The 25,348-nt window shown below is 43.3% G+C and overlaps 1 protein-coding gene across 2 annotated transcripts; it reads right to left on the bottom strand.

The window, feature by feature from the left end:
- Positions 1-23,919, bottom strand: PPP1R8 (protein phosphatase 1 regulatory subunit 8). 2 transcript variants are annotated; one of them, NM_001243414.1, is given in 7 exon segments: positions 1-1,457; positions 4,783-4,847; positions 10,933-11,077; positions 12,628-12,848; positions 14,636-14,789; positions 21,850-21,910; positions 23,801-23,919. In NM_001243414.1, coding segments are annotated over 7 exon segments (1,056 nt in total). In that variant the 5' UTR covers positions 23,857-23,919; the 3' UTR covers positions 1-1,103.

The following is a 25,348-nucleotide window of genomic DNA, read 5'->3' as shown; positions in this document are numbered from 1 at the left end:
TGACAAAAGTTACATTTAATTTACAATGTAATAAAGGTTACAGGTAAAAAGCTACACATAAAGCGTGAAAAGGCCTATTACACAAATGTACAAATCTCTGTACAAAGCTCATACCAATGTTTCCTATCTCCGTCTGCTATGGTTGTTAGCCAGGTCTAGTCTGGGAGCTCTGACAATGAGAGCTCTCGGTCCAGGGGGGGAAAGAGCCTCCAAACCAACATCTAAAAACGTCCTCTTAGAGACACCCGTTACTTCAAAGTAAAATATTTTCCTTTGTAATTGGAATTGCTCTAACTGGTCATATCCTTTAGAAATTGCCTTCATAACACACTCGAAAAGGAAAGTAATGCCTTAGAGAGTAGAGAAGAGTACTCTAGAATCAAATGAGAAACTTGGGCAAGAAGAGTACTCAGGTTTAATAAGAAAAACAAGTTCAAACAATATTGTAAGTTTAAAACTATCAACCTGTGTCTATGGCACTGGTCACAAATGAAGGAAAATAAAATGTTCTCATTCCAATGAAAAGGACAAAAGAGAAAAGGCTAACTAGTGGACCTCAAAACCACTGACCCAGGAGAACACTTCTGAGTTTAAATTAGCTTAAGTGAAGAATTCTAACCCTCTTGTTAATCAGCCTGGACTCCGTGGCAACCCTCCTGCTACCTGCGACTTGGAGAAATAGTAAATGTAAGTTAGGCTGCTGGACCCACAAGGCTGGTGATGCTGTTGTCACCTCCACAACTCTGGATTCAACCTGAGGGCCTGGAATCTCTCCCTGGGACATGTGACTTTAAATAAAAATGATCCTAGAAAGAGGGAGAAAAGAAAAAGGAGGTAATGGAAGACCTGGGAAAGAGCCAGGGAAGTCTACTGAAAAGAACGTACAAAAATTTCTCTACGATGAAAGTGTTCTGAAGACAGGTCTTTCTGGGATAGTCCAACCTCCCCCCCCAGTTTTAATATTACTTGGTTAGGAGCCCAGGAGACATTCTGAAAGACGATACTGCACACATGGAAAGTTTTTCTCCCCTAGTTCATTAGCTCCCCCATCACCCTTCCACCCCATTCCCACCCAATCCCACCCTCCTCCATGACCAAAAATATCAAATCAGTAAGGAAGGTGTGGGCTTCTTGCCCGGCCAAGCCTCTTTTGCATATTTCTTCTTCTTGGGTTCGTTGACAGCTTCAGGGTTATAGACGGCAGGGTTTGGAGCAGGGTTCATGTTCACTGCTGACGGCACGACGGGAGTCAAGTCCACGTCAGGAGCGAGGTTTGGATATGGCATAGGCAAGCCACCGATGAGTGCTGTCCCGTGGATGCCGTGTGGCTGGGAGCCGGCTTCACTGTGCGTGGGGGGCAGGCCCCCATAGAGTCCTCCACTGAAAGCAAAGTTTTGCATGCGCCTGCTCCCTGTTTCTTCCAGGCCCAGGGAGCCAGGGCCCTCCACCCGCTTCTTCTGTGGTTTACAAGAAGCAAAGGAGACAAGAAGTGAGGCGTGAGAATGCTCTTACCTCCTCTATTGCAGTATAAGAAGAACTGAGGAAGGCCCCTAAACCTCTAACTTGTTTTGTTTCCCAAACTGCCCAGCTCACTGTCCTGAGTTCTCAGGGTCTGAAGAGACCTTATAGCTGTCATCTAACATGATGGCTCCCAAACACTGCTCCACACACAAGTGTTTACCATCCTATGTCAAATGGAGAAAAATGAGGCCAGTGTGTGAGCTTTCATAAAGTAAAACTTACCCAGTTTAACTGACTATTCTTACTCTAAGGTCATGCTCCTCCCTCTCTTTTTTCTGATGTTAAAATGCCCTTTCAGGAAACAGAGGTGATAACAGGTAGTAGTAGGTACTTCAATTTTTCTTTTTTGAGGGAAAATACAAAGTATCTTCATGTTCGGCACCTAATTTTTAAACATTAATCTGAGAGCAAAACAAATTTGTAATGACTGAAGCAGTTTACTGGTTGCCTGGGACTGGGCGTGGGAGGGAACTGACAGCAAAGGGATATAGGGAAACTTTCTGGGGTGATCTTCTATATCTTGATTATGGTGGTGGTCACCCAGGGGTATGTATATCTGCCAAAATTCACATAAGGAGTCCCCGCTGTGGCACAATGGGATGGTGGTATCTCTGTAATGCCAAGATGCAGGTTCAACCCCTGGCCTGGCACAGTGGGTTACAGGATCCAGTGTAGCTGCAACTGCAGCTTGGATCTGATCCCTGGCCTGGGATCTCTGTATGCCACAGGGCAGCCAAAAAAGAAAAAAAAAATTCAAATTATACTTTAAAGACAACAGGAAATTCCAAAGGAAGAAGAAAAGAGAAAAGAGCTCAAGGGGAAATGTGACATGAATACTATGGAGTTGTACAGAAAAATGTCATCTTGTATTTTTTTCCCACTGGACTGAAGTTCAGCGGAAGATCTTTCCTCATCTCCCTACTCCTTTGGATGAAATAAAGACTAACCAGGAACTTGGCACATCTTATCAATCTAAAGATTTTGTTTTTATTTTTTATTTTTTTTTGCTTTTTAGAGCCGCACCCGTATATGGAGGTTCCCAGGCCAGGGGTCGAACTGGAGCTACAGCTGCTGGCCTACACCACGGCCACAGCAATGCCAGATCCTTAATCCACTGAGCAAACCAGGGATTGAACCCACATCCTTATGAATCCTAGTCAGGTTCATTAACTGCTCAGCCACGAAGGGAACTCCTCTAAAGATTCTTTAAAAAATAAAACTCTCTATACTATCTCTGACCAGCATCTTTGAATCACTTTATTTTTTGGCCATACCCACAGCATGTGGAAGTTCTGGGCCAGGGATCAAACTCAAGCCACAGCAGTGACAAAGCCGGATCCTCAACTGCTAGGCCACCAGGGAACACCTTCAGATCATTTCTTTTCCCCCCTTTCTTTTTTCTTTTTATGGCTGCACTTGGGGCATATGGAAGTTTCAGGTCAAGGACTGAGTCAGAGCCACAGCTGCCAGCCCATGCCATAGCCACAGCAACACTGGATCCTTGACCCACTGAGCCAGGCCAAGGATCCAGCCCAAATTCTCACAGGGACAACATCAGGTCCTCAACCTGCTGAGCCACAATGCCTAATCACTTTTGGAATACCTCTATTACTAGGGATCCACTTCCAGGGGCCATGTGTTCCTTTTGCACAGCCCTGTCAGGTGGTTCTTCCACATGTTGAGCAATTGTAACACTGTATAACTTCCACCACTTGGTTCTTCAACAGAGCTAATCTTAAAATCTAACCTAGATGTGGGCTGGCTTTTCTATCTGTGCCATTCCCATTCACAAAATAAAGGCATGGCAAAAGCCAGAGGTGCCATGCAGAAATGTAACAATGCCTCCTCCTTGCCTCATAGCTTATTTCAAGTCAAGTAGGGAAGGCTAAAGAAAGGTGGATCTTGGCTTTCCTGTCGTGGCTCAGTGGTTAAAGAACTCGACTAGTATCTATGAAGACACGGGTTTGATTCCTGGCCTTGCTCAGTGGGTTAAGAATCTGGCATTGCCGTGAGCTGTGACATAGGTTGCAGACTCGGCTCAGATCTCATGTTGCTGTGGCGTAGGCCAGAGGCTATAGCTCTGATTCAACCCCTAGCGTAGGAACCTCCATATGCCACAGGTGTGGCCCTAAAAAGATGAAAGAAAGAAAGAAAAGAAAGAAAGGGAAGAAAGAAAGGGAAGAAAGAAAGAAAGAAAGAAAGAAAGAAAGAAAGGAAGAAAGAAAGAAAAAGAAAGAAAGAAAGAAAGAAAAGAAAGGGAAGAAAGAAAGGAAGAAAGGGAAGAAAGAAAGAAAGAAAAAAGAAAGAAAGAAAGAAGAAAAAGAAAGAAAGAAAAAGAAAGAAAGAAAGAAAGAAAGAAAGAAAGAAAGAAAGAAAGGGAAGAAAGGAAGGAAGAAAGGGAAGAAAGGAAGGAAGGGAAGGAAGGGAAGGAAGAAAGGTGAGTCTCTCTGCACCCTGATGGAAATAAATTTACAGACTCATACCACACCATAATTTATACGTAGCATCAAGCTGCTGGTTACCTGCAGCCTCTCTATGTACTCCAGGATCGTCAGATATAGATGGGTAAAAGTATTTCCATAGGATGAAAAATAGGAAAGGGACCAAAAATGCGTTTTAAAATTAAGCACACACTGGCGTTCCAGTTGTGGCTCAGCCAGTTTAGAATGTGACTAGTATCCATGAGGATGCTGGTTCAATCGCTGGCCTCACATAGTGGGTTAAGGATCTGGTGTTGCTGCAAGCTGCAGTATAGGTTGCAGATGCAGCTCAAACCCTGTGTTGCTGTGGCTGTGGCACAAGCTGGCAGCTGCAGCTCTGATTAGACCCCTAGCCCAAGAACTTCTACATGCCATAGGTGCAGCCCTGAAAACAAAAAAACAAACAAACAAAAAATTAAGCACACACTTAATTAACACTTACCTACAACTTGAAAGAATGGGTTTTCAAACCAGACTGTAAGACATTTTTTTTTTTTTGTCTTTTTGCCATTTCTTGGGCCGCTCCCCCAGCATATGGAGATTCTCAGGCTAGGTGTCAAATTGGAGCTGTAGCTGCCGACCTACGTCACAGCAACACGGGATCCAAGCTGTGTCTGCAACCTACACCACAGCTCACGGCAACGCAGGATCCTTAACCCACTGAGCAAGGCTAGGGATCGAACCCACAACCTCATGGTTCCTAGTTGGATTCATTAACCACTGTGCCACGATGGGAACTCCATGTAAGACATTTCAAACACTGTCACAATGAGCTTCCTACCTTGACTGGAACCACAGCAGTCTGGACCATGTTTCGGAAGCGACCAACTGAGGGATCCACATCCTCTGCAAACAGACATGAAAGGATGGGTTAGTTCAGTACGCTATTGTAAGGATTAAGGTTGTAGGGCTCACTGTGAACAAAGCAATCACAAATCTTTGTAAAACACAGCTACCACTTCAGGTGTTTACTGAAGTTAAATTCCTCACAACAACCCTATGAGGTGAGTACCACTAAATCAAACATTTAATAGATGAGACAACAATCTCAGGCTTGGAAGGGTAAAGTGACTGGCCCAGTCGCCTTTCTGGAGTGGAGCCAGGACATAAATCTAAGCAGCCAGAAACAGGCCTGTGCTCTGGACCACTGTGCTATGCTACCTTCCCCAAATTCTTCCCCATTTCATATACTTCCCTTTTTATTTTATTTTATTTATTTATTTGTCTTTTCAGGGCTGCACCCGCGGCATAGGGAGGTTCCCAGGCTAGGGGTCGAATCGAGCTGTTGCTTCTGGCCTATGCCACAGACACAGCAATTCGAGATCCGAGCCGCGTCCACGACCTACACCACAGCTCACGGGAATGCCAGATCCTTAACCCACTGAGCAAGGCCAGGGATCAAATCCACCACCTCATGGTTCCTAGTTGGATTTGTTTCCACTGCGCCACAAAGGGAACTCCGTATACTTCCCTTTTTAAGGGGGAGGAAAAAAAAAAGAGGAGACATTACCAATCCCATGCTATTGATAAACAGTGACATACCAAGAGGTCACACATCACATCCCTTGCTAACACACACTCATTAGCAAATAACAGAATTAGAATTCAGACCCAGGGCTTCTAGCTTAACTTTGCCTTTTGACCTGAACAACTATATATAGGTATACCTTGTTTTATTGTGTTTAACTTTATTGTGCTTTGCAGATACTGTGTGTTTTTTTGTTTCTGCTTTTTTTTTTTTTTTTTCAATTAGACTGAAGGTTGTGGCAACCCTGCATTGTCAGATGATGGTTAGCACTTTTTTAGCAACAAAGTATTTTTCCTCCTTTTCTTTCTCTCTCTTTTTTCTGATTCATTGTTCGCTTGTAAAAAATTCTTTTTGGCTGTATCTGTTGCATGCAGAGGTTCCCTGGGCCAGGGATCAAACCTGAGCCACAGCAGTGACCTGAGCCGCTGGAGTTTCAACACTGGATCCTTAACCTGCTGAGCCACATGGGAACTCCAGCAACAAAGCATTTTTTAACTAAAGCACTGTAAAAAAAAAAAACAAAAACAAAAACAAAAAACCCAAGTACTTTGTTTTTTAAGACATAATGCTATTGCACACTTAATAGTCTATAGAAGAAACATAATTTTTACATGCACTGGGGAACCAAACAAATCTGTGTGACTTGCTTGGATCTTCACTTTACTGAAGGGTCTGGAACCAAACCCACATCATCTCCAAGGTATACCTGTATAACTAAGACTCACTAAAGGATCCAAAGCCCCTGTCCAGGCTGGGTGGGAAGTCAGCTCCCTTTTCACAATTTCACACCCACATCATTGTACCCTACAGTAACATGAAGCTTCTAGCTTCATTCATTCACTCTTCAGGGACAAAGCGCTAAGACCAAGGGATGTGTTTGCAGTCAGTCAGTCTCTCAGACTCATTTTCTGGACCTCAGGCATGGACATAAAGAGCAAGACACTAACTATCCTGCCTTTAAGGAGTACACAGTTGTAAAACCAGATAGTCTAAGACACAATGGAGGTGTTTCAAGAGGTGCAAAAACAGTACTCCTTCAGCACAGAGGGGAGATTGGACTGGATTACTTAAATGAATAGGAGCTTTCTCACTGAAGGCGGAGTGGGTAGAAATAGGCAAGTACAGACTTATTACATTCCCTAATAGATATTATACACTTACTTTAAATGCACTGAGGGTGTATTCACTCCCGTGAATCCCACTGGAATACAAAGATCTCTTATTTGAACAATTAGTCCCTGGTTTGTTTAAGTCTGGCATTTCACTTATTAGTATGCTGCTAAAGAATACATCCTAGCAGTACGTTCACAAATAATTGTCATTCAATGGATGAACAAATCAATAGCTTCTACATGGAAGCAGAAACAGGAAAAGATATCCAGGCTCATCAGGAGAACAAGGTCTCTAAAAAAGGGACTCTTATTTTCTCTTTCATCACCATAGGAGTCCTGTTCCTATCATCCCTTCAGAAAAGTTAAATGAAATGGAACAATTGGAGCCCAAGAGGCATGGCTAACAGGGGATATGCCCCACAACAAGCCTGTGGAGGTGGGGAATAAGCCATCCAGGGGGATCTTGTCCTGTGCTGGCTGAATGGTGCTCAAGTCTCTCACCCTCTCCTTGTTGTCTACACATTTGACTCCTAGAGCTGGGATCCGCAGGCAGGGTAGCTCTGTTCCTGGAAGATCTACCTAGAAGTTTTTTGCTTAGTCTACTTCTGGTATAGGAAGTCTACACAGGTTAAGGCAAAAGGGGTGGCAGATGATGGTGGTGATAATGGCTAACATTTATCAAGGGCATTGGTATTTTCAAGTAATCATTTAATCTCCACACCAATCCAGTGAGGTCAGCACTCTGATAAGTCACTTGGCCAGGGTCACAAAGCCACTAAGTGGAGAGAGTGGATTTCATACCTAGGGTCTCTGATTTCAGAACACACGCTCTGAAACACTATGGCACACTCTGCCTGAAGGTACTGCCTTAATAAAGTTCCATAGGAGTTCACATGTGACTTGGTGGGACAAAGATCTGGCATTGTCACTGCAGTGGCTTGGGTTGCTGTCACAGAACAGGTTTGATTCCTGGCCTGGGAACTTCCCGCATGCTACAGGTGTGGCCTAAAACAAAAAATAAAAATAAAGTTCCATGGCGATAATTTTCTCTGTCTCTCTCTCTCTTTTTTTTTTGGTCTTTTCTAGGGCCACACCCGTGGCATATGGAGGTTCCCAAGCTAGGGGTCAAACTAGAGCTGTAGCCACTGGCCTACGCCACAGCCACAGCAGCGCAGGATCCAAGCCACATCTTCGACCTACACCAGAGCTCAGAGCAACGCCAGATCCTTAACCCACTGAGCGAGGCCAGGGATCGAACCTGCAACCTCATCGTTCCTAGTAGGATTCGTTAACCACTAAGCCACAACAGGAACTCCGGGCAATACTTTTCAAGGAGAAAAACAGAACATATCAGACCCTGAGTCCTGAAAGAGACTTAAAAAATTATCCAGTCCAGTGATCCTCGAATTGGTGGCTGTCCATCAGTACAAACAAGAGCTTATTCAAAACTAATTTTTGGAGTTCCCATTGTGGCTCAGCAGGTTAAGAACCCGACACAGTGTCCATGAGGATTCGGGTTCAATCCCTGGCCTCACTCAGTGAGTTAAGGATCCGGGATTGCTGTGGCTGTGGTGTAGACCAGCAGCTGCAGCTCTGATTTGACCCCTAGCCTGGGACCTTCCATAAGCTGCAGGTGCAGCTACATAAAGAAAAAATTTTTAAAATAAAACAAAACAAAAAACCCTACAAATTTCTAGGTCCAATCCCTAGAAACTTTTATCTGGCACCCAGAAATAAACTTCACAGATTAGTCATCCAGCTCCCACCTGAACATTCCCTTGGGCATCCTCTATTTTGAGGGATAAATCATTCTTCTTCACACATCATCAGAAAGTGAACTAAAGTCAGTAGAATGAATGCCCCAAACTCCTTCTGAGGAATTCTTTTAATTCTTCCCTTAAATATAGAGATGTGTTGTTGCTTTTTATGCTGAGCCAAAACTTGCTACTCAGGCTCTGGTTTCGCCCACTCCTTCCTCCCAAAGGTCAGCCTTGCAAACATCCACCATCATGGACTGTGCCTCCTCCAATCTGTTCTCCCTCATGCATTGTTCCCAGCATTCAGGGACCACTTCGGCTTTTTGTTTGTTTTTTTCTGCTTTTTAAGGCTGCACCCAACGGCATATTGGACCCAGGCTAGGGGTCGAATCCGAGCTCCAGCTGCCAGCCTAACCACAGCCCCACAGCAACGCTGGATCCGAGCCATGTCTGTGACCTACACCACAGCTCACAGCAATGCCGGATCCTTAACCTACTGATTGAGGTCAGGGATCGAACCTGCATCCTCATGGATCCTAGCTGGGTTTGTAACTGCGGAGCCGCAACAGCCTCGTGGATCCTAGTTGGGTTTGTTACTGCTGTGCTCCTCAGGGACCACTTTGTAGAGCTGGGAGTCTCCTCCTCCCTCAATACTATATGACACATTTGGTGCTTAAGGCCATGCTTGCATTTTGCATGCTTGCATTGTGTTCTGCTCAGAACACAGCCATAGGGTACTGCCCTCTATGATTCCATTAATGCAATCTTAAACCAAACTTGATTAGTTTCCACATCCCAGATGACTCAGACTGCATTTTCAATTAGATCTTTTTTTCCCACAAGCTGTCACTGGAACAGATTTTCTTTATTTAAATAATAAATTAATATTAAATAATTGATATTTTGAAACTAAACACATAATTTGAAAGTTATTCTTACTGCATTTCAATTTGGAAAATAAAAGCAATTTGTCTGGGATCCTTGTTTCCACCCATTAAGATTTATTTCCAAACAGAATTTTTGGAATCTCAATTCCATCTTCACTGTATAAACTACACCTCCCCAGTCTATGCCATCTACTTCCCAGAGCTCTTGAGATAGAATATGAGCCCAATAAATGAATGTTGAATGATGGAAGAAATGGGTAAACTCATCGGCCTTCCATAAACTGATGCTCTCTTCTTGCTGATGTTTCCACACAAACTACCTGAAAGTTATGGCCTTTAATGTGGTTAAAAGTGGCAGAAAGGAGTTCCTGCCGTGGCGCAGTGGTTAACGAATCCGACTAGGAACCATGAGGTTGCGGGTTCGATCCCTGGCCTTGCTCAGTGGGTTAAGGATCTGGCGTTGCCGTGAGCTGTGGTGTAGGTTGTGGACACGGCTTGGATACCGTGTTGCTGTGGCATAGAATGGTGGCTATAACTCCGATTTGATCCCTGGCCTGGGAACCTCCATACGCCATGGGAGCGGCTCAAGAAAACACAAAAAGACAAAAAAAAAAAAAAAAAAAAAAAAAAAAAAAAAGTGGCAGAAAGCTCTCCAATCTTAGGGTTACAAATCATATTTGGAAGCCCATGAAGACTCCTTTGAGGTAAAGACAGCACAGAGCTATACTTTACTCAACCTCCACTATGACAGACATATTGGATCAGCAAAGGAGAAGTGCAGCCTTGCTCTGTACACTGCATTATATGGACCCTTCCTTTAGGTATTTCTTTCACATCGCAGCTGGATAATGCTTGAGTGATCGGGGTATTCCATCCACGTACAGGCATACCTTGTTTTACTGCACTTCACAGACACTGGGATTTTATAAATTGGAGGTTAGTGGCAACTCTGTGTCAAGCAAGTCTGTAAGTGCCATTTTCCCAACAGCATTCACTCACTTTGTGTCTTTGTGTTACATTTTGGTAGTTCTCACAATATTTCAAACTTTTCCATACTATTATATTTGTTATAGTCATCTGTGATCAGTGATCTTTGTCGTTACTACCGCAAAAAGATTACGACTCCCTGAAGGCGCAAATGATGGCTAGCATTTTTTTAGCAATAAAGCATTTTTTAATGAAGACATATACATTGTCTTTTTAGATAGAATGATATTTTACACTTTGCAATACTCACTTTACTGTGGTGGTCTTAAACCAAACTCATATCTCCAAGGTATGTTTACACTGTACAAAAATATCTCCCCTCAACATAGCACCTGCAATCCTAAACCTTGTTGTGAAACATTACAACTGACCTACAAGTTATGTGCACTGCTGAGATCATAGCTTTCTTTCTTCCTCTTTTTTTGGACATCCCGTGGCATATGGAGTTCCTGGGCCAGGGAGCAGATCTGAGCCACAGCTGTGGTGATGCTGGATCCTTTAACCCACTGTGCTGGGCCAGGGATCAAACATGTGTCCTGGTGCTGCAGAGATACAGCCAATCCCGCTGTGCCATGCGGCAACTCCAAGATCACAGCATTTTTTTTTTTTTTTTTTTAGATCACAGCTTTTGCATCAGAAAAAACTATGAAGATTCCTCACCTGGGTTGATGATCTCATCATCCTCACTGAAGGTCACCCGTGAGTTCTTCCTTTTCCTCTTTGGTCTCTGAATGTCCAGATTCCCCTCCTCAATGGTGAGAGTGGAAATACGCTTGTTGTGGGCAGTATTGAACTCTGTCAGGTTCTGGGCCAGGGTTCACAGGGGAAAAACAGGAATAAGTACAAGGGAATCTGAAGGAGACTGTTACCAAACAAAGAGCGGGAAGGTCTCAGGAGCTAACCTGGACCTTTCCATGCAGTTGAAATTCTCTTCAGCACTCAGAAAAGACTCATCCCTGTCCCTAGACTCTGATACCAACAAGCCTCACTTGACAGAATGTGGAACATCTGCAATGACTAGTGGGATAGTGATATTCAAAAGGAGGTGAAGGGCCTTGAGCTAAAAATAGGACATCTGTGCAAAAACCCTGGAACTGAAGTTTTGGGTTTTTTTGAAGAAAGGTTATCATATCTTCATGCTGAGAATTAAAGGAATGCAACTGAGAAGAAATCCCTGAATTGTTTTTAAGTGAAAAAACAGAGATGAGAAGGGACAACTGATAGCTTCTTTCCCAGTAGTTCTCTCCTTTAAAACTTGTAAGGACATTGCCAGGGCACTGAATATTTGGCATTAATATCTTGTCACTTCCCATCACTGCATCTGGCCCCATTTCTATTCATAACTATCCATCCATCTCAATGATTAACTTGGCCTCAGCACTGCTGCCTGCCTCTTCCCAATCCCCTGGACTTAATCCAATCTGCACTGCAGTTTGAGATTTTCCAAATGTCTTGAGAACAAGGACCCAGAGATGACCTAATATACTGAACTAAAAGAGGAGAAAGAACAAGAGTGATTGCTAACAAGGTCCCTGGCTATGAGGCAACTCCCTTAGAACAAAATAACTTTTAAGTTGTAAGATTTCTATTGTGCTTTTCTCCCAAAGGGCTGTGAAACTGCCTCGGTGTACAAGGATAGTAAATGCATATGGGCAGTTAAAGAAAGGCTGACATTTGATCTACCTGGATACAACCAGTCACATCAATACAGTGACAGATATGTGAAGACAACAGCTACATCACCAACTCCTAGGATCTGCCCTAGAAGAGGAAAACCTTAGCACATTAAATTTAAATCTTGTAAAATTCATGGCCTTCATGGCAGCCAGGCCCAGAGCAAAAGTAGTCTAGTTTTATTCAGGAGATTCTTGGGCTGACAATTTAAAAAAGAGCTACATAAATGAATGAAAGTTTCAATCTCTGTAAGCGAGTGCTGTCCAATCAAATTTTCTGGATGATGGAAAGGTTTTACTGTTAGTGCTATTCAATATGGTTAGTCACTAGCTACAAGTGACTACTGAGTACTTAAAATGTGGTTAATGGCTACTGCACTGGCCAGTGCAATTCTGTAAAGACGTAACTCCCAGCCTTGGCTTCTAACATCCGATAGACAACCATGAGGGTCTACTGGCAGGAAATCCAGTCTCCTAGTTAGCCCTGGTAATGCACAGCCAAACCCACACAATGCAGCTCTCCAAGAGCCACACCACACTGCCAAAGTGGCAAAGGCCTGTTACTGGGCTCAAGAAAATCTCCAGCTGCTAACTCACTGGCATTTCAAGCTACACACCACAGCTAAAAACTGCAAAAATCAGAGTCCCAAAAGACATGACAATGACATAGAAAGAGAATTACATCAAGCTCTGTTTCCTCCTCTGGAAGCCCCAGTAAGCCCTTGAGTTCATCATCCTCTCCACCCATCTTCTCATCTCCTTTCACAGCCGATGGCAATGTCTGAGGCTTCTCTCGTAGAGTGTATGCCCTTGTGGATGCACCAAATGAGACCGTGGAATCGATGGGAATTTGCTGAGGCTTGTGAGGTTCCAACCGAATGTGACCCAAGAAAGTGCCGTGTGCTGGGAATAACCAAATCAGAAATGTAAGAGAGGGAAAAAATAAAAAACTAACCTGAGTTGTAGAAGAGAGAGCAGCTCCTCCCAGCACATCAGTTTTGCTTTTTAAAATGGAAATGGCACTGGGTCCACTTTGCATCCCTTGTCATGGGTCACAATGAAAAGGAAACTCCTTCACTGAATCTTGAATCTCTTCAGCAGATTTCTTACACATCTTCACACCTGCTGTTACCCCACATAACAAATACCACTGCTTGCGCTCTGCTGCCAGACAGGCTTGGATCCATTCTGGGTCCAGAAGGAATGGCTCCAACCCAGCAAGAGCCATGCCCCCAAGGCAGGAGAGAGGAATTGCTATGGTCTGACCTCTCTAGCCCAAAGTCTAAGGAACATAGGAACTGCTGGCCTGGCGGCCATTATGTTTGGGTTTTCCCCAGGATAAGAAAGCAAGCTGGCAGAAACAGGTGCAATGTCAATGGCAAGGGAAGCCAAAATCCCACCGGAGAGTCTGAATATTTGTCCATGTCTGCATTCTGCATATTATGAAATGGAGAGAAAAGATGAGATAAATTTGCAAGTAAGTACTTCTGAGACAAGGCTCTCGAAAACCATTATTATAAGCAGACTGGGGTGATGTGTAATGTGTGTATGTGTGTGTGTTGGAGATGGGAGGAAGAAGTAAAATATGATCAACCCAGGAAGCAGATCCTTTATATTTTATGCTATAATTATATGCAGGCAAAATGAACACACTTCAAGGCCCCATGCAGTAAGTCTCAGTTGCATTTTTGGGACTACCTTTGACAAACCTGAAAATCTTATTAGTTGGTGTTCACAGAAAAATTTTTTTAAATATATTTATTTATTTATTTGTCTTTTTAGGGCCACACCCGCAGCATATGGAGGTTCCCAGGCTAGGGGTCCAACTGGAGCTACAGCTGCCAGCCTACACTACAGCCATAGCAACACAGGATCTGAGCCGCACCTGCGACCTACACCTCAGCTCATGGCAACGCCGGGTCCTTAACCCACTGAACGAGGCCAGGGATAGAACCCGCAACCTCAGGGTTCCTAGTCGGGTTCGTTAACCACTGAGCCACGACGGGAACTCCAGAAAATTTATGTTATTAGTAGTCAAAGCAAAATGTAGCTGGGGTAAAGAACCCATTATAAAAAATTAACCTTTGCTCAAAACAAGCATTTTTTTTTTTTTTTCCTTTTTGGCTGCACTCGTGGCATATGGAGTTCCCGGGCCAGAGATCAGATTCGAGCCACTGCTGCAACCTAAGCCACAGCTGAAGCAATGCTAGATCCTTAACCCACTGTGCTAGGTCAGGGAGTAACCCTGCATCCCAGTGCTCCTAAGATGCTGCCAATCGGGTTGTGCCACAGCAAGAACTCCCAAAACAAGTATTTTTTTAATGTCCTGTATCACAACTCGACTACATTAATAGAGCTACTCACAGCTTCTACTTAAATTGGACCACAGTCTATGATGGGCCCATAAACACTTGAACACCCACAGTTCCTGATTCCTGGGTGCTTTTTTTGGTTCTCTCTAAATACAGTGCTTCCTCCAGGAAAGTGCTCTCCCAAAACCTCTTCTCTCTCCAATCAATTATTTTAGGAAAATAGGAGATTTCACAGGAATGGAGGTTGATTTAAAAACCAAACATCAAACTTCCTCAGTGAGCAATAAAACACGACTTTAAAACTTAAGAACCCAAAAGAGCATTTTCACATTGCCCAAAAGGGAATGTGTGAAATCGGATGGTATATAAGTTACTTACTACTGTTGAGATCTATTAGGAAAACTCTCTTCAGATGCTTGTGGTAGACCAAGGCAGCGTGGACCCGAGAGCAAGACTGGTGGTCAATGGTAAAGTCACACAAATCAGGGTTTCTCCCAAATAAGTAATACTTCTTCTCATCAATAATCAGTTTCTAAATAAATATTAAATTAAATATTACTTAAAGCTTGTTTCAACAAGGTTTAGCAAAAATTCTTCCAATCAAGTAGAGCATCTTGAGAAGACAAAATTCCTTGTGAAGGTTAAAAAAAAAAAAAAAAAAGTATGTGTGTGTGTATATTTCCTATCATTCTTCAAAATAAAGAGCTCAGAATAATTTACTAACACTTTTAGGAAATGGATGGCAACTAATCTCCACAAAATAATGATTAAATGTCTAGTGTTGATATGAAAAGAACTTTTTCTAATTCTTTTTTTGCTTTTTAGGGCTGCAGGTGCGGCATACGCAAGCTCCCAGGCTAGGGGTCGAATTGAAGCTACAGCTGCCAGCCTATGCCAGAGCCACAGCAATGCGAGATGTGAGCTACATCTTCAGCCTACACCACAGCTCACAGCAACGCCAGATCCTTAACCCACTGAGCAAGGCCAGGGATTGAACCTGCATCCTCAGGTTTGTTACCACTGAGCCACGAAGGCAACTCCGAACTTTTCTTAATTCTGTTAGATGTAAATGGCCTGCAAGAGTTGTTATCTTCTGTCCATTGGAAATTTAAGATTTCACTGACTCTTAATTCTAGGTCAAGCAGGAAACAAAAACACAAAGCATGCCTATAAAACAGTAACATTATGAAGTAATATTTTCTGCTTTTCAGAAAACATACGTTTGAATGCAAATTATCAATTGATTAGGAAAGAAAGAGGGTATAAATGCCTATCTATATTCTAATCATGCTTCCAGAGCCCCAAAGTACTCTGGAACCCCTTTTAGGAAGTGGAATTACATTAGACATCATTATATGAGCCTCTAAATCTAACTTCACTGTCCCATTTCATTTGGCCACAGAAAAAGCATTACTCAAAGTTAACTCTAAATGAGTATTTGTTGTGTCTAAATGTGGAAAAAACTTCACAGGGCAAAGATTGTTCAGGCTTGGGGGAAGGGATATAGGGATTCACATTTGTTGAAGGACTATTATTGCTAGTCATTTTAAATATTATCTCATCTAGGAGTTCCTGTCGTGGCTCCATGGTTAATGAATCTGACTAGGAACCATGAGGTTGAGGGTTCGATCCCTGGCCTCGACCAGTGAGTTAAGGATCTGGCGTTGCCGTGAGCTGTGGTGTAGGTCACAAACTTGGCTCGGATGCTGCTGTGGCTCTGGTGTAGGCTGGTGCCTACCGCTCTGATTAGACCCCTAGCCTGGGAACCTCCATATGCCTTGGGAGCGGCCCTAGAAAAGGAAAAAAAAACAAAAAACAAAAAAAAACCTATCTCATCTAATCCTCGAAACAATTCTGTGAACTAAGTATCACCTTTATTTTTAAAGTTAAGGCAAAAGATTCAGAGTCATTCATCCAAGGCAGTCCAGCTGGTTGAGTGGCAGAGCTGGGATTTACCTTAGGTGTGAATGACCTGCGATGATAATATTCTAAAGAGTGCCATGGGTCTCAAACAATTCTAAGAGCTCCAAAATGTTTCTAGTTGCTACTTTGCACTGGAAAAAAATAAAACTATATAATACCCCAATATAATAGCAGAAAAGGGAATTTCACAGACCAGCAAACTGTTATTTTAAAAATCGTGGGGAATTCTCTTGTGGCACAACAGGCTAAGGATTCACTGTTGTCACTGCAGCTTGGGTCACTGCTGTGGCGCAGCTTCAGTCCCTAGCCCAGGAACTTTTACATGCTGTGGGTGTGGCTCCCCCAAAATATTCTAGTAATTAATTTAATTAATTAATTGTGGGAGTTCCCTGGTGGCCCGGTAGTTGAGGATCCAGCATTGTCACTGCTGTAGCACAGGTTTAATCCCCGGCCCAGGAAATTCTGCCCGGCACAGGCGAGGCCAAATATAAATAAAATTTTTTAATAAATTAAAAATTGTGGGAAAAAATTGTGGGGACTAAAACAGCCCCCACATTTACCAAATGAGAACTTTTCCCCCCCTTTTTATGGGGACACCTGTGGCATATGGAAGTTCCCAGACCAGGGGTCAAATCGGAACTGCAACTATGCCCTACACCACAGCAACACCCAATCCAAGCCACATCTGCCACCTACACTGCAGCTTCCAGCAACATTGGATCCTTGAACAACTGAGCCAGGCCATGGACCGAACCTCACGTCCTTAACCTACTGAGCAACAACAAGAATTCCTGAAAACATTTTTTCCTCCCTTTTTGGCTGTCCCAGGGCATATGGACTGCCTGGGCCAGGGATCAAATCTGCGCTGAAGCTTTGACCTACGGTGGGGCTATGGCAACATGGGATCCTTAACCCACTATACCAGGCCAGGAATGGAACCTGCATCCCTTCCACTGCAGATACCATCCATCCAGCTGTGCCATGGTGGGAACACCTGACAACTTTTTTTTAAATTGTCACCAATTGGTATCATCATAATCATTTTATAAAAGAAAGGTCATTTTAACCACAAATAAGTATAAGGATAAAGGATCACTCTTTAAGCTGAACTTGGCTTTATGAAAAACTCAGTAGGCTATCTTTATTTTTCTTTCAATCCTAGATCCGTAAAGTCTTTTGCCACAGATTGGTTGTAGACTAGGCTGTGACAGGTGAAGGACTCTAGATTTAAAAAAAATTTTTTTTAGGTCTTTTTAGGGCCGCTCCTGTGGCCTATGGAAGTTCCCAGGCTAGGGGTCAAATCAGAGCTGTAGCTGCTGGCACAGGCCATAGCCACAGAGACGCCAGATCCAAGCCACATCTGCAAGCTATACCACAGCTCACGGCAACACGGGACCCTTAACTCACTGAGTGAGGCCAAGGATCAAATCTGCATCCTCATGGATACTAGTCAGGTTTGTTACTGCTGAGCCACAAAGGGAACTCCTAGATAAATTTTTGCTAACACTTCTTTCAGTTCCTTAAGCCTACAATATGAGCACTTTGAAGAATAACCTTCATTCATATATATTATGTTCTTTCTTTAAACACAAGGTCTCGGAGTTCCCGTCGTGGCTCAGTGGTTAACGAATCCAACTAGGAACCATGAGGTTGCGGGTTCGGTCCCTGGCCTCGCTCAGTGGGTTTAAGGGATCAGGCGTTGCCATGAGCTGTGGTGTGGGTCGCAGACATGGCTCAGAACCCGCATTGCTGTGGCGTAGGCCCTCAGCTGCAGCTCCGATTAAACCCCTAGCCTGGGAACATCCATATGCCACAGGTACGGCTCTAGAAAAGACAAAATAAAAAAAAATAAAAAAAAATAAAAAAAATTAAATAAACACAAGGTCTCATTAAGCTCGGTTCATGTTTCACACTATGCTCCTTCTATAATCCCTAAGCAAAGACAGCACGAAGCTGAGTAGAGAAGTACAGTCAAGTTAAGATGGTACCAAGCTAGAAATCAAGAGGCTTATATTTTGTTCCTGGTTATGTCACTGAACTCACAGTGGGTTACTATTCTCCCCCATGCTTTAGTGTTCTCCTTACAAAGCCAGAAATATATTTCACATACTGATAACAGTTAACAACTGCTGAGCACTTAACGTGCCACATATTGTGCTATGACTCTTATGCTGTGTCACTTCATTCTCACAATCACTCTATAAGGTAAGTAGGTACTGTTATTCCTATTTTTATAGATAAGAAAAGTGAGGCATAAGGAAATTAATATATGCAAATTCACACAGCTAGATATTTATAAACTGGATTAGAAATTTAGGTCTTTCTGACTTCAAAGTCTAAGCTTTTTTAACCACTACACTATGTATTTCTTCATTCTTCCTACATCAAAAAATGCACCATATGGCACAAAACATTTTAAGGAGTGAACATGTCACACTTTAATTATGGGTGACACTCTTGATTTTTTTCTAAATAATCACTTAACCACTTTTTTTCCAGCTTATCCTATAAAGCTTAAAATAGGTATGTGGGTCACCTCTGGGAAACCCTGTCCAGCAGTCCTACTTGCTGCTCACAGAGCTTGTCCCAGGCCACTAGTACTAGGGAGGACTAAGATTTAGCAACAGCTTGACAGCTCAAGCACACAATGACCCCCATGTCTGCACAGATTTAAGTATTAATACTTGGGTTAAAAATAAGCCATTGCTGGGAGTTCCCATCGTGGCTCAGTGGTTAACGAATCAGACTAGGAGCCATGAGGTTGCGGGTTCGGTCCCTGCCCTTGCTCAGTGGGTTAAGGATCCGGCGTTGCCGTGAGCTGTGGTGTAGGTTGCAGACTCGGCTCGGATGCTGCTGTGGCTCTGGTGTAGGCCGGTGCCTACTGCTCCGATTAGACCCCTAGCCTGGGAACCTCCATATGCAGCAGGAGCGGCCCAAGAAATGACAAAAAGACAAAAATAAATAAATAAATAAATAAGCAAGCCATTGCTTTGGAATTGAAAGAGCCCTGAAATTTCAACATCTTATTCTCTCTAGGTAATATCCCAGGTTGAGTATCATTGCATTTTCCATTCATATTTATATGCACAGAAATCATAAACTTAAACTTACTAACCACAGTGCAAACAGTATATAAGACCACCAGCTCTTGGGTTCTAATATAAAACTGACATTTCTATGATTCTAAAGTGCCAAAGACATACCAGAGATTTAGATGTTTAGAGCGGGGAAGAAAAACAGAAAGGGCCGCCATATTAAATATATACATTCACTATTAAAGGCACCTCAATTACAGACATATAAAAATGTAGGGAGAAAATAACATGTCTCAGAAAGAAGAAAATGTATGAATTCTTGAACAATATGCTTCCTCTGTCCAAGTGAATGAAATAATGCATTAGTTTTCAAATAATCACTAAAGCCACAATCTCTTAACTAGTTATGGCTAGGACCATTATCCAGTTGTGCCTTTGAGTTATAACTCAGAGTGTACCTTTACACAATGGGCTTAACCGACTCATGGCTTTTGTTTTAATATTGCACTTCTTAAACCCAGCTACCACAACACATCACAAGCCTCTGACACAAGGCTAGGACAGATAGCTCGGTTAGTATCAAGTGCTGCCTAAATCCTTAAAAAATAAGCATATTTCAGGTCTATCCCTCTCAGAAACAATACAGTAATGTCTAAGGATTTTAACATGACAATTTTATGACAACTCAGCACACCTAATAGTACTGAAAGAGGTTATCAGTTAATAGAAACCAGTAACAGAGGGATGTTTGACATATTAGAGTGCTTTGAAATATAAATTATTTCCCAAAGGAATATCGTCATTAAAGCTAGGCCTCCCTGCCTGTCTCTTCCTGTTGCACACTAAAGATTTACTGAACTGGTTAAAAAAAAACAAAACACGGATTCTTGGAGTGCCCATCGTGGCTCAGTGGAAACGAATCTGACTAGTATATATGAGGAGGCAGGTTCGATCCCTAGCCTTGCTCAGTGGGTCAAGGCTCTGGCATTGCCGTGAGCTGTGGTGCAGGTCGCAGGTGTGGCTCATATCTGGCGATTTTGTGGCTGTGGCATAGGCCAGTGGCTACAGCTCAGATTCGACCCATAGCCTGGAAATTTCCATATGCCACGGGTGAGGCCCTAAAAAGACAAACAAACAAACAAACAAACAAAACACACACACAAAACATACAGATTCCTATATATCTTCTTTTTTTTTTTAATTTCTTTTTTTAAGAGCCACACCTGCAGCGTATGAAAGTTCCCAGGTTAGGAGTCAAAATAAAGCCACACAACATGGGATCTGAGCCACATCTGCGACCTACACCACAGTTCATAGCAACCCTGGATTCCCCGATCCACTGGGCAAGGCCAGGGATCAAATCTGAATCCTCATGGATACTAGCCAGATTTGTTTCTGCTGTGCCACATGGGAACATCCCCTATATGTCTATTTAGCAATGATATTTTATATGTGTGGAACAGTCCTTAGGAAAAAACAGACATTTTAGCTAAATCATTCCCTTGAATAATTCCGATGTTTTGTAATCTTTATGATAGAAGAACCATAGCAAAGGGTCTCTAAGTGACTAGCTAAGAGCTTGATGAATTAATAACAGAATTCATCACAACTCATGCCTTAATACTTTGTAAAATACATGGGTATCTCTACAACATCCTAAAAATGAAAACAATGTATTTACAAAACATCCTTCAGGAGATCTCCCAGACAGTTTTCATTATGGAGTGCAATGTTTTTACTATATGCATCAGAGGAAAATAACTGCACTCACTATCAGGGCCCTGAACTTAAATGGGTCAAAAACATGGAGACTCACAACTCTACAGTCACAGTGAGCTTAATTTCCATTTCTTGGAAATAACATAAAGATTTAAAAAAAAGTTATACAACATAATAGCTAATCAAAATTGATATTCTCTTAAAGTTCTATATTGTTTTCATTCTAGAGACTTGTAGAAAAACTGGAATTCTGCTAAACTTGTCCCTTAGAGTATTTATTTCAATTATAGTCATGTAATTTTTTGTGTGATTTTGTCTTTCCCACCAGATGATTTCTTTGAGGACAGGGCCATGCTTGTCATGTTCACTGCTGAAGTCCCTATATCCAGCGCAATGACTGGCACCTAGAACGCATTCAGTAAATTTCTGAATGAATAAAAGAATTTCATCACCATTCCATTCTCCTTTTTGAGCAAAAAATCTTAGTTTACTATCTTCTTTGAAGGACTTGGGTTTGAATCTCATAAAAGCAACTTAAAAGTTAAATTCAATCTATATCAATCAAGTTTCTTCTTCAGTTACTGCAGATCTTGCATCTTCTACATAACTCCATATACTCAGAGAGAAGGAATTCACCAAGTTATAGGGCATCCAGTTTGACAGAGGCCTATAGGCCTAGGATCTATTAAAGCCCCTCATTTGGAAGGTGAGAGAAGTCACAAAAAACTGAGTGTCTATGGGAGATACAAAGTTTGAATGTGTTATATCACCATGTGCTTTTAATAGAAAAAAAAATCAGGATGAACGAAAACAGCACTGCTGGAAAACAAAGCACAGGAGAGGGGGTGGAAAAGTGAGTCACTAGCAAAAATCTTCAGTGTGGTGGGACAAAAGGGAAGACATGTATTTCCATACCTCAATTAGCTTGTCTCCTTTGACTACATCCAGATGTAAACCAGGAGGGGGTTTACCTGCCCTGGAAAATAAGAATGAAAAAAGCATTTTCAGGATGAGTTTGTAAATACTATTTACAGTTATTATCCCATTCAATACTGTGGCTCTCCTACCAGTCTATAATTAGTTCATGTTCAAGCAGAAATGTCATCTACTTCACTGTTATTACAGCTCCTTCCTACATTCGACACTTACTTCCCCAGTGATTCAACTGCTCTAGAACAAGATTTTAGTGGATCTGTATTTAGAGCAGCACCAAAGAAACCTATATTTTAACACTGGATTATCTACCTTGGAGAGAAAGCAGCACAGAGAGTGCAAGTACTAGAGCTGGGGCTGTGTGGTCACTTGGAGTCTGAATCTAAGATTTGCTACTATCACTAATACCATATAAAGGTAGAATAAATCAGTTGATGTTTGGGGCTGATCAAGATTTGTCTCATCACAGAATAAGCAGAGGATATTGTTCTGATCTCTGAGACCAAATCAGAATCACATAATTAAGGGAGGCAGGGCAATTCAAAACTATGCCTATGAAACCAGGTACCAATAAATACATGAGGCAGTTGTTACTCTTGAATAGGTCTTTCTACAATGGCATGTTTAAGGGAACTTTTCTCTATACTCCTATAACCACACCATTCAAGGGAGATACATATGTGTTAAAGCACCTAACATGGTGCCTGGTGTATATACCACAGGCTGAGGAAATGGTACGTCATCTCATACAGTCTAACTATAAGTTTACTGTTCTAGTCCAATTTCTAAAATCAATGCAGCAAGGAACCAAAATGGACCGAGAATTTGCAGACTGACGCCAACTGGATGGTACAAAAGTGCAAAGGGACCCAGACATTGCCACCTATGCACTTGCTTCCTGTGTTTGCTCCTTTGAAGTCTGAACAATCTTGCCAGAGGCCCTATTTGCACACACAAAAATGCACCCATCCATCCAAATGAAGATGCAACACAGGCATCTCACAATCCTGACCCAAACTCCTCTATGGAGGTTGCTGGAAGGACAGTGCATCGGACAAATGCCCATTTTGTCTGAAATACGGGGAGAGCCAAGTTACATCCAAAACATGCTTTCTGAAATCCTACTACATGCCTGGCTCAGGCCTAAGAGCTGGGAACATAACGATGTATCAGACGGCCCTTGCCCTTGAAAAATCTCAATACAACAGGAGCCAGGGAGTAACAAACAAACAATACACTGTGATGAGCTAGTGCAAAAATAGCTCTAACTCGGATGAGTCTTCCTGAAAGGCAATTTAAATGTATTCATCTTGTATCCTCCTCAAAAACTAAATTAAAATTTTTCCTTAGTCCCAAGAACCTATGGAGGGAGGAAAAGGGTTCATCCTAACAATCACTGATGCCCTCTGGTGCCCGGCTTCGCGCTGGTCGCTCAGAGAAGTAGGTCTGAGCCGTTCCTGCCCTCAGGGAGCTCCCAGTCTGCGAGAGACCGGCAAGTACCGCACCCAGGCTGCAGCAACAACCGCGGGACGCGGGACTCTAAGGGGGTGGGGGTGGGGGCGGGAAGCTAGCTCGTGCGCGCTCGGGACAGAGGGCTGGGGGGCAGGAATGGTGCTCCACCAGAGCCCCAGGCACACGGTGAGGAGTTGGGTAAGTTTGGGGCCAAGGCCCCAAAGCGCACGGGCAACCGGGGGATCGTCGAGGGGTTGCCTAAGCGAGCGCCTCAGAGTCTCCAACTCTAGGTTTCCTCAGTTCCTGGGCCCGGGCTCCGGATTCCTGGTTCCTCCACACGCCGCCCGGCCCGACGGGCAGTTCTCCCTCAGTCAATCCCAGAGCGTCTGGGCCGTTCGGCTCGCTGCGAGAAATGAGCCGGCCGGCCAGCCCAGGCCAGCGCAGACCAGGCCACTCCAACGCTGGTCGCCCCGCCACTCACCAGGTCGGGCAGTCGAACAGCGGGAGGCTGGAGCCGGAGTTCGCGGCTGCCGCCATCTTGCGTCTCCCCCTCCCATTTGGCGGGCCCGAAGCACGCCGGGAAACTGGAAGACCCAGAGTGGCGAGGCAGCTTCCCAGCAGCCTGTGCGTATGCGCGTGCGCGCGCACACTCACTCACGGGCGCACAGACGTAGTGGGCGCATCTGGCAGCGATGGAGACTGGTATCGGGTTTTGAGTGCCTTTACAGTATTTTAGAGCGTTGGCCTTCTCCGAAGGGCAGGGCTTTTCTTGGCCAGGAGTTGTCTGAGGAAAAGGGGCTTGTGTGGGAGGGTTCGGTTTCCCTCTGTGTCCTGTGGACGCATTCCCAGGCGCTAAAATGTTGCCACCCCATCCTTGTTCCGGGCTTGCACCGTCAGCCTTTCGACCCCAGCCTGAAGAGAGGCTGGAGGGTAGATCTCAGAGATTGCAGTGATCTCTCATTTTGTTTCTGCTTTTCCCGCCCTTCTGCATACAGCTACCCGCATCTGGACTCACTTCCCCATCCTAATCCAAATCTGGCCTTGAAGGCTTCTGTAGAGATCTGAGAAGATACCTTTGGGCGTCATCCAAACTCTGGACATACTGGAGCCAGGGATGGATCCAACCAGATGGCAGGCTTCCACATCTTCACTGTGCATGAATGAAGTGGTTAATCAAGTTGAGGCCCCTTTGAATTTTAAAATTTTGACCATAGTTACTAGATTGTGTAAGGAGGCATTAGGATTCAGGCGTGCCTTAGGCCTACAGCTGGCTGAAAGACCATCAGCAGGGCCTCTGGTTGTAATGGCTTTGTCTATTGAGTGCTTAATTATCTGGGCAAGTATTGTATGGATCGTCTCATTTAATTCTCACAACTCTCTTGAAATACTGTGATCTCCGAGGGGAGGCTCAGAGAGATTGAGTTGCCCAGCTTCACCCTAGAACAAGTAGTAAGTGGGATTCAAACCTAAATCAGTAATGCCAAAAGCCACGGTCTTTAGTCACCACTGTCTCTCACACTTTGATATTAGTACGATCATATTTATCATATTTCGCATGCAAATGAAACCCAAAACTTTTTTTTTTTTTTTTAACGGCTGTACTTGCAGCATATAAAAATTTCCCAGGCTAGGAGTCAAATTGGAGCTGCAGGTACAGGCCTACACCACAGCCACACATTGTCAGATCTGAGCCACATCTGCAACCTACAACACATCTTGCCGCAATGCCAGATCCTTAACCCACTGAGCGAGGCCAGGGAGCCAACCCTAATCCTCACAGATACTATGTTGGGTTCTTAACACACTGAGCCATAGTAGGAATTCCCCAACAGCTTTTCAGTTTTGTAGAAAATATGGGAGGATTATCTGACCTGTTTTTTTTTTTTTTTTCTCTTTTAAAAGAAGTCAAATGCAAATTTATTGTTCACCCAGAAAGAGGCACTGAACAGCAACTTATCCCTTTCTATGATGGAGTTATTTTTGTTCTTGATTCCATACTACTGGTCCTGTTTTTCTTTCTTTGTTGTTT

The sequence above is a fragment of the Sus scrofa genome, chromosome 6 (assembly GCF_000003025.6).
Source record: "Sus scrofa isolate TJ Tabasco breed Duroc chromosome 6, Sscrofa11.1, whole genome shotgun sequence".
NCBI classification, from domain to species: Eukaryota; Metazoa; Chordata; class Mammalia; order Artiodactyla; family Suidae; genus Sus; species Sus scrofa.
This window is presented reverse-complemented; position numbering and strand designations above follow the sequence as displayed.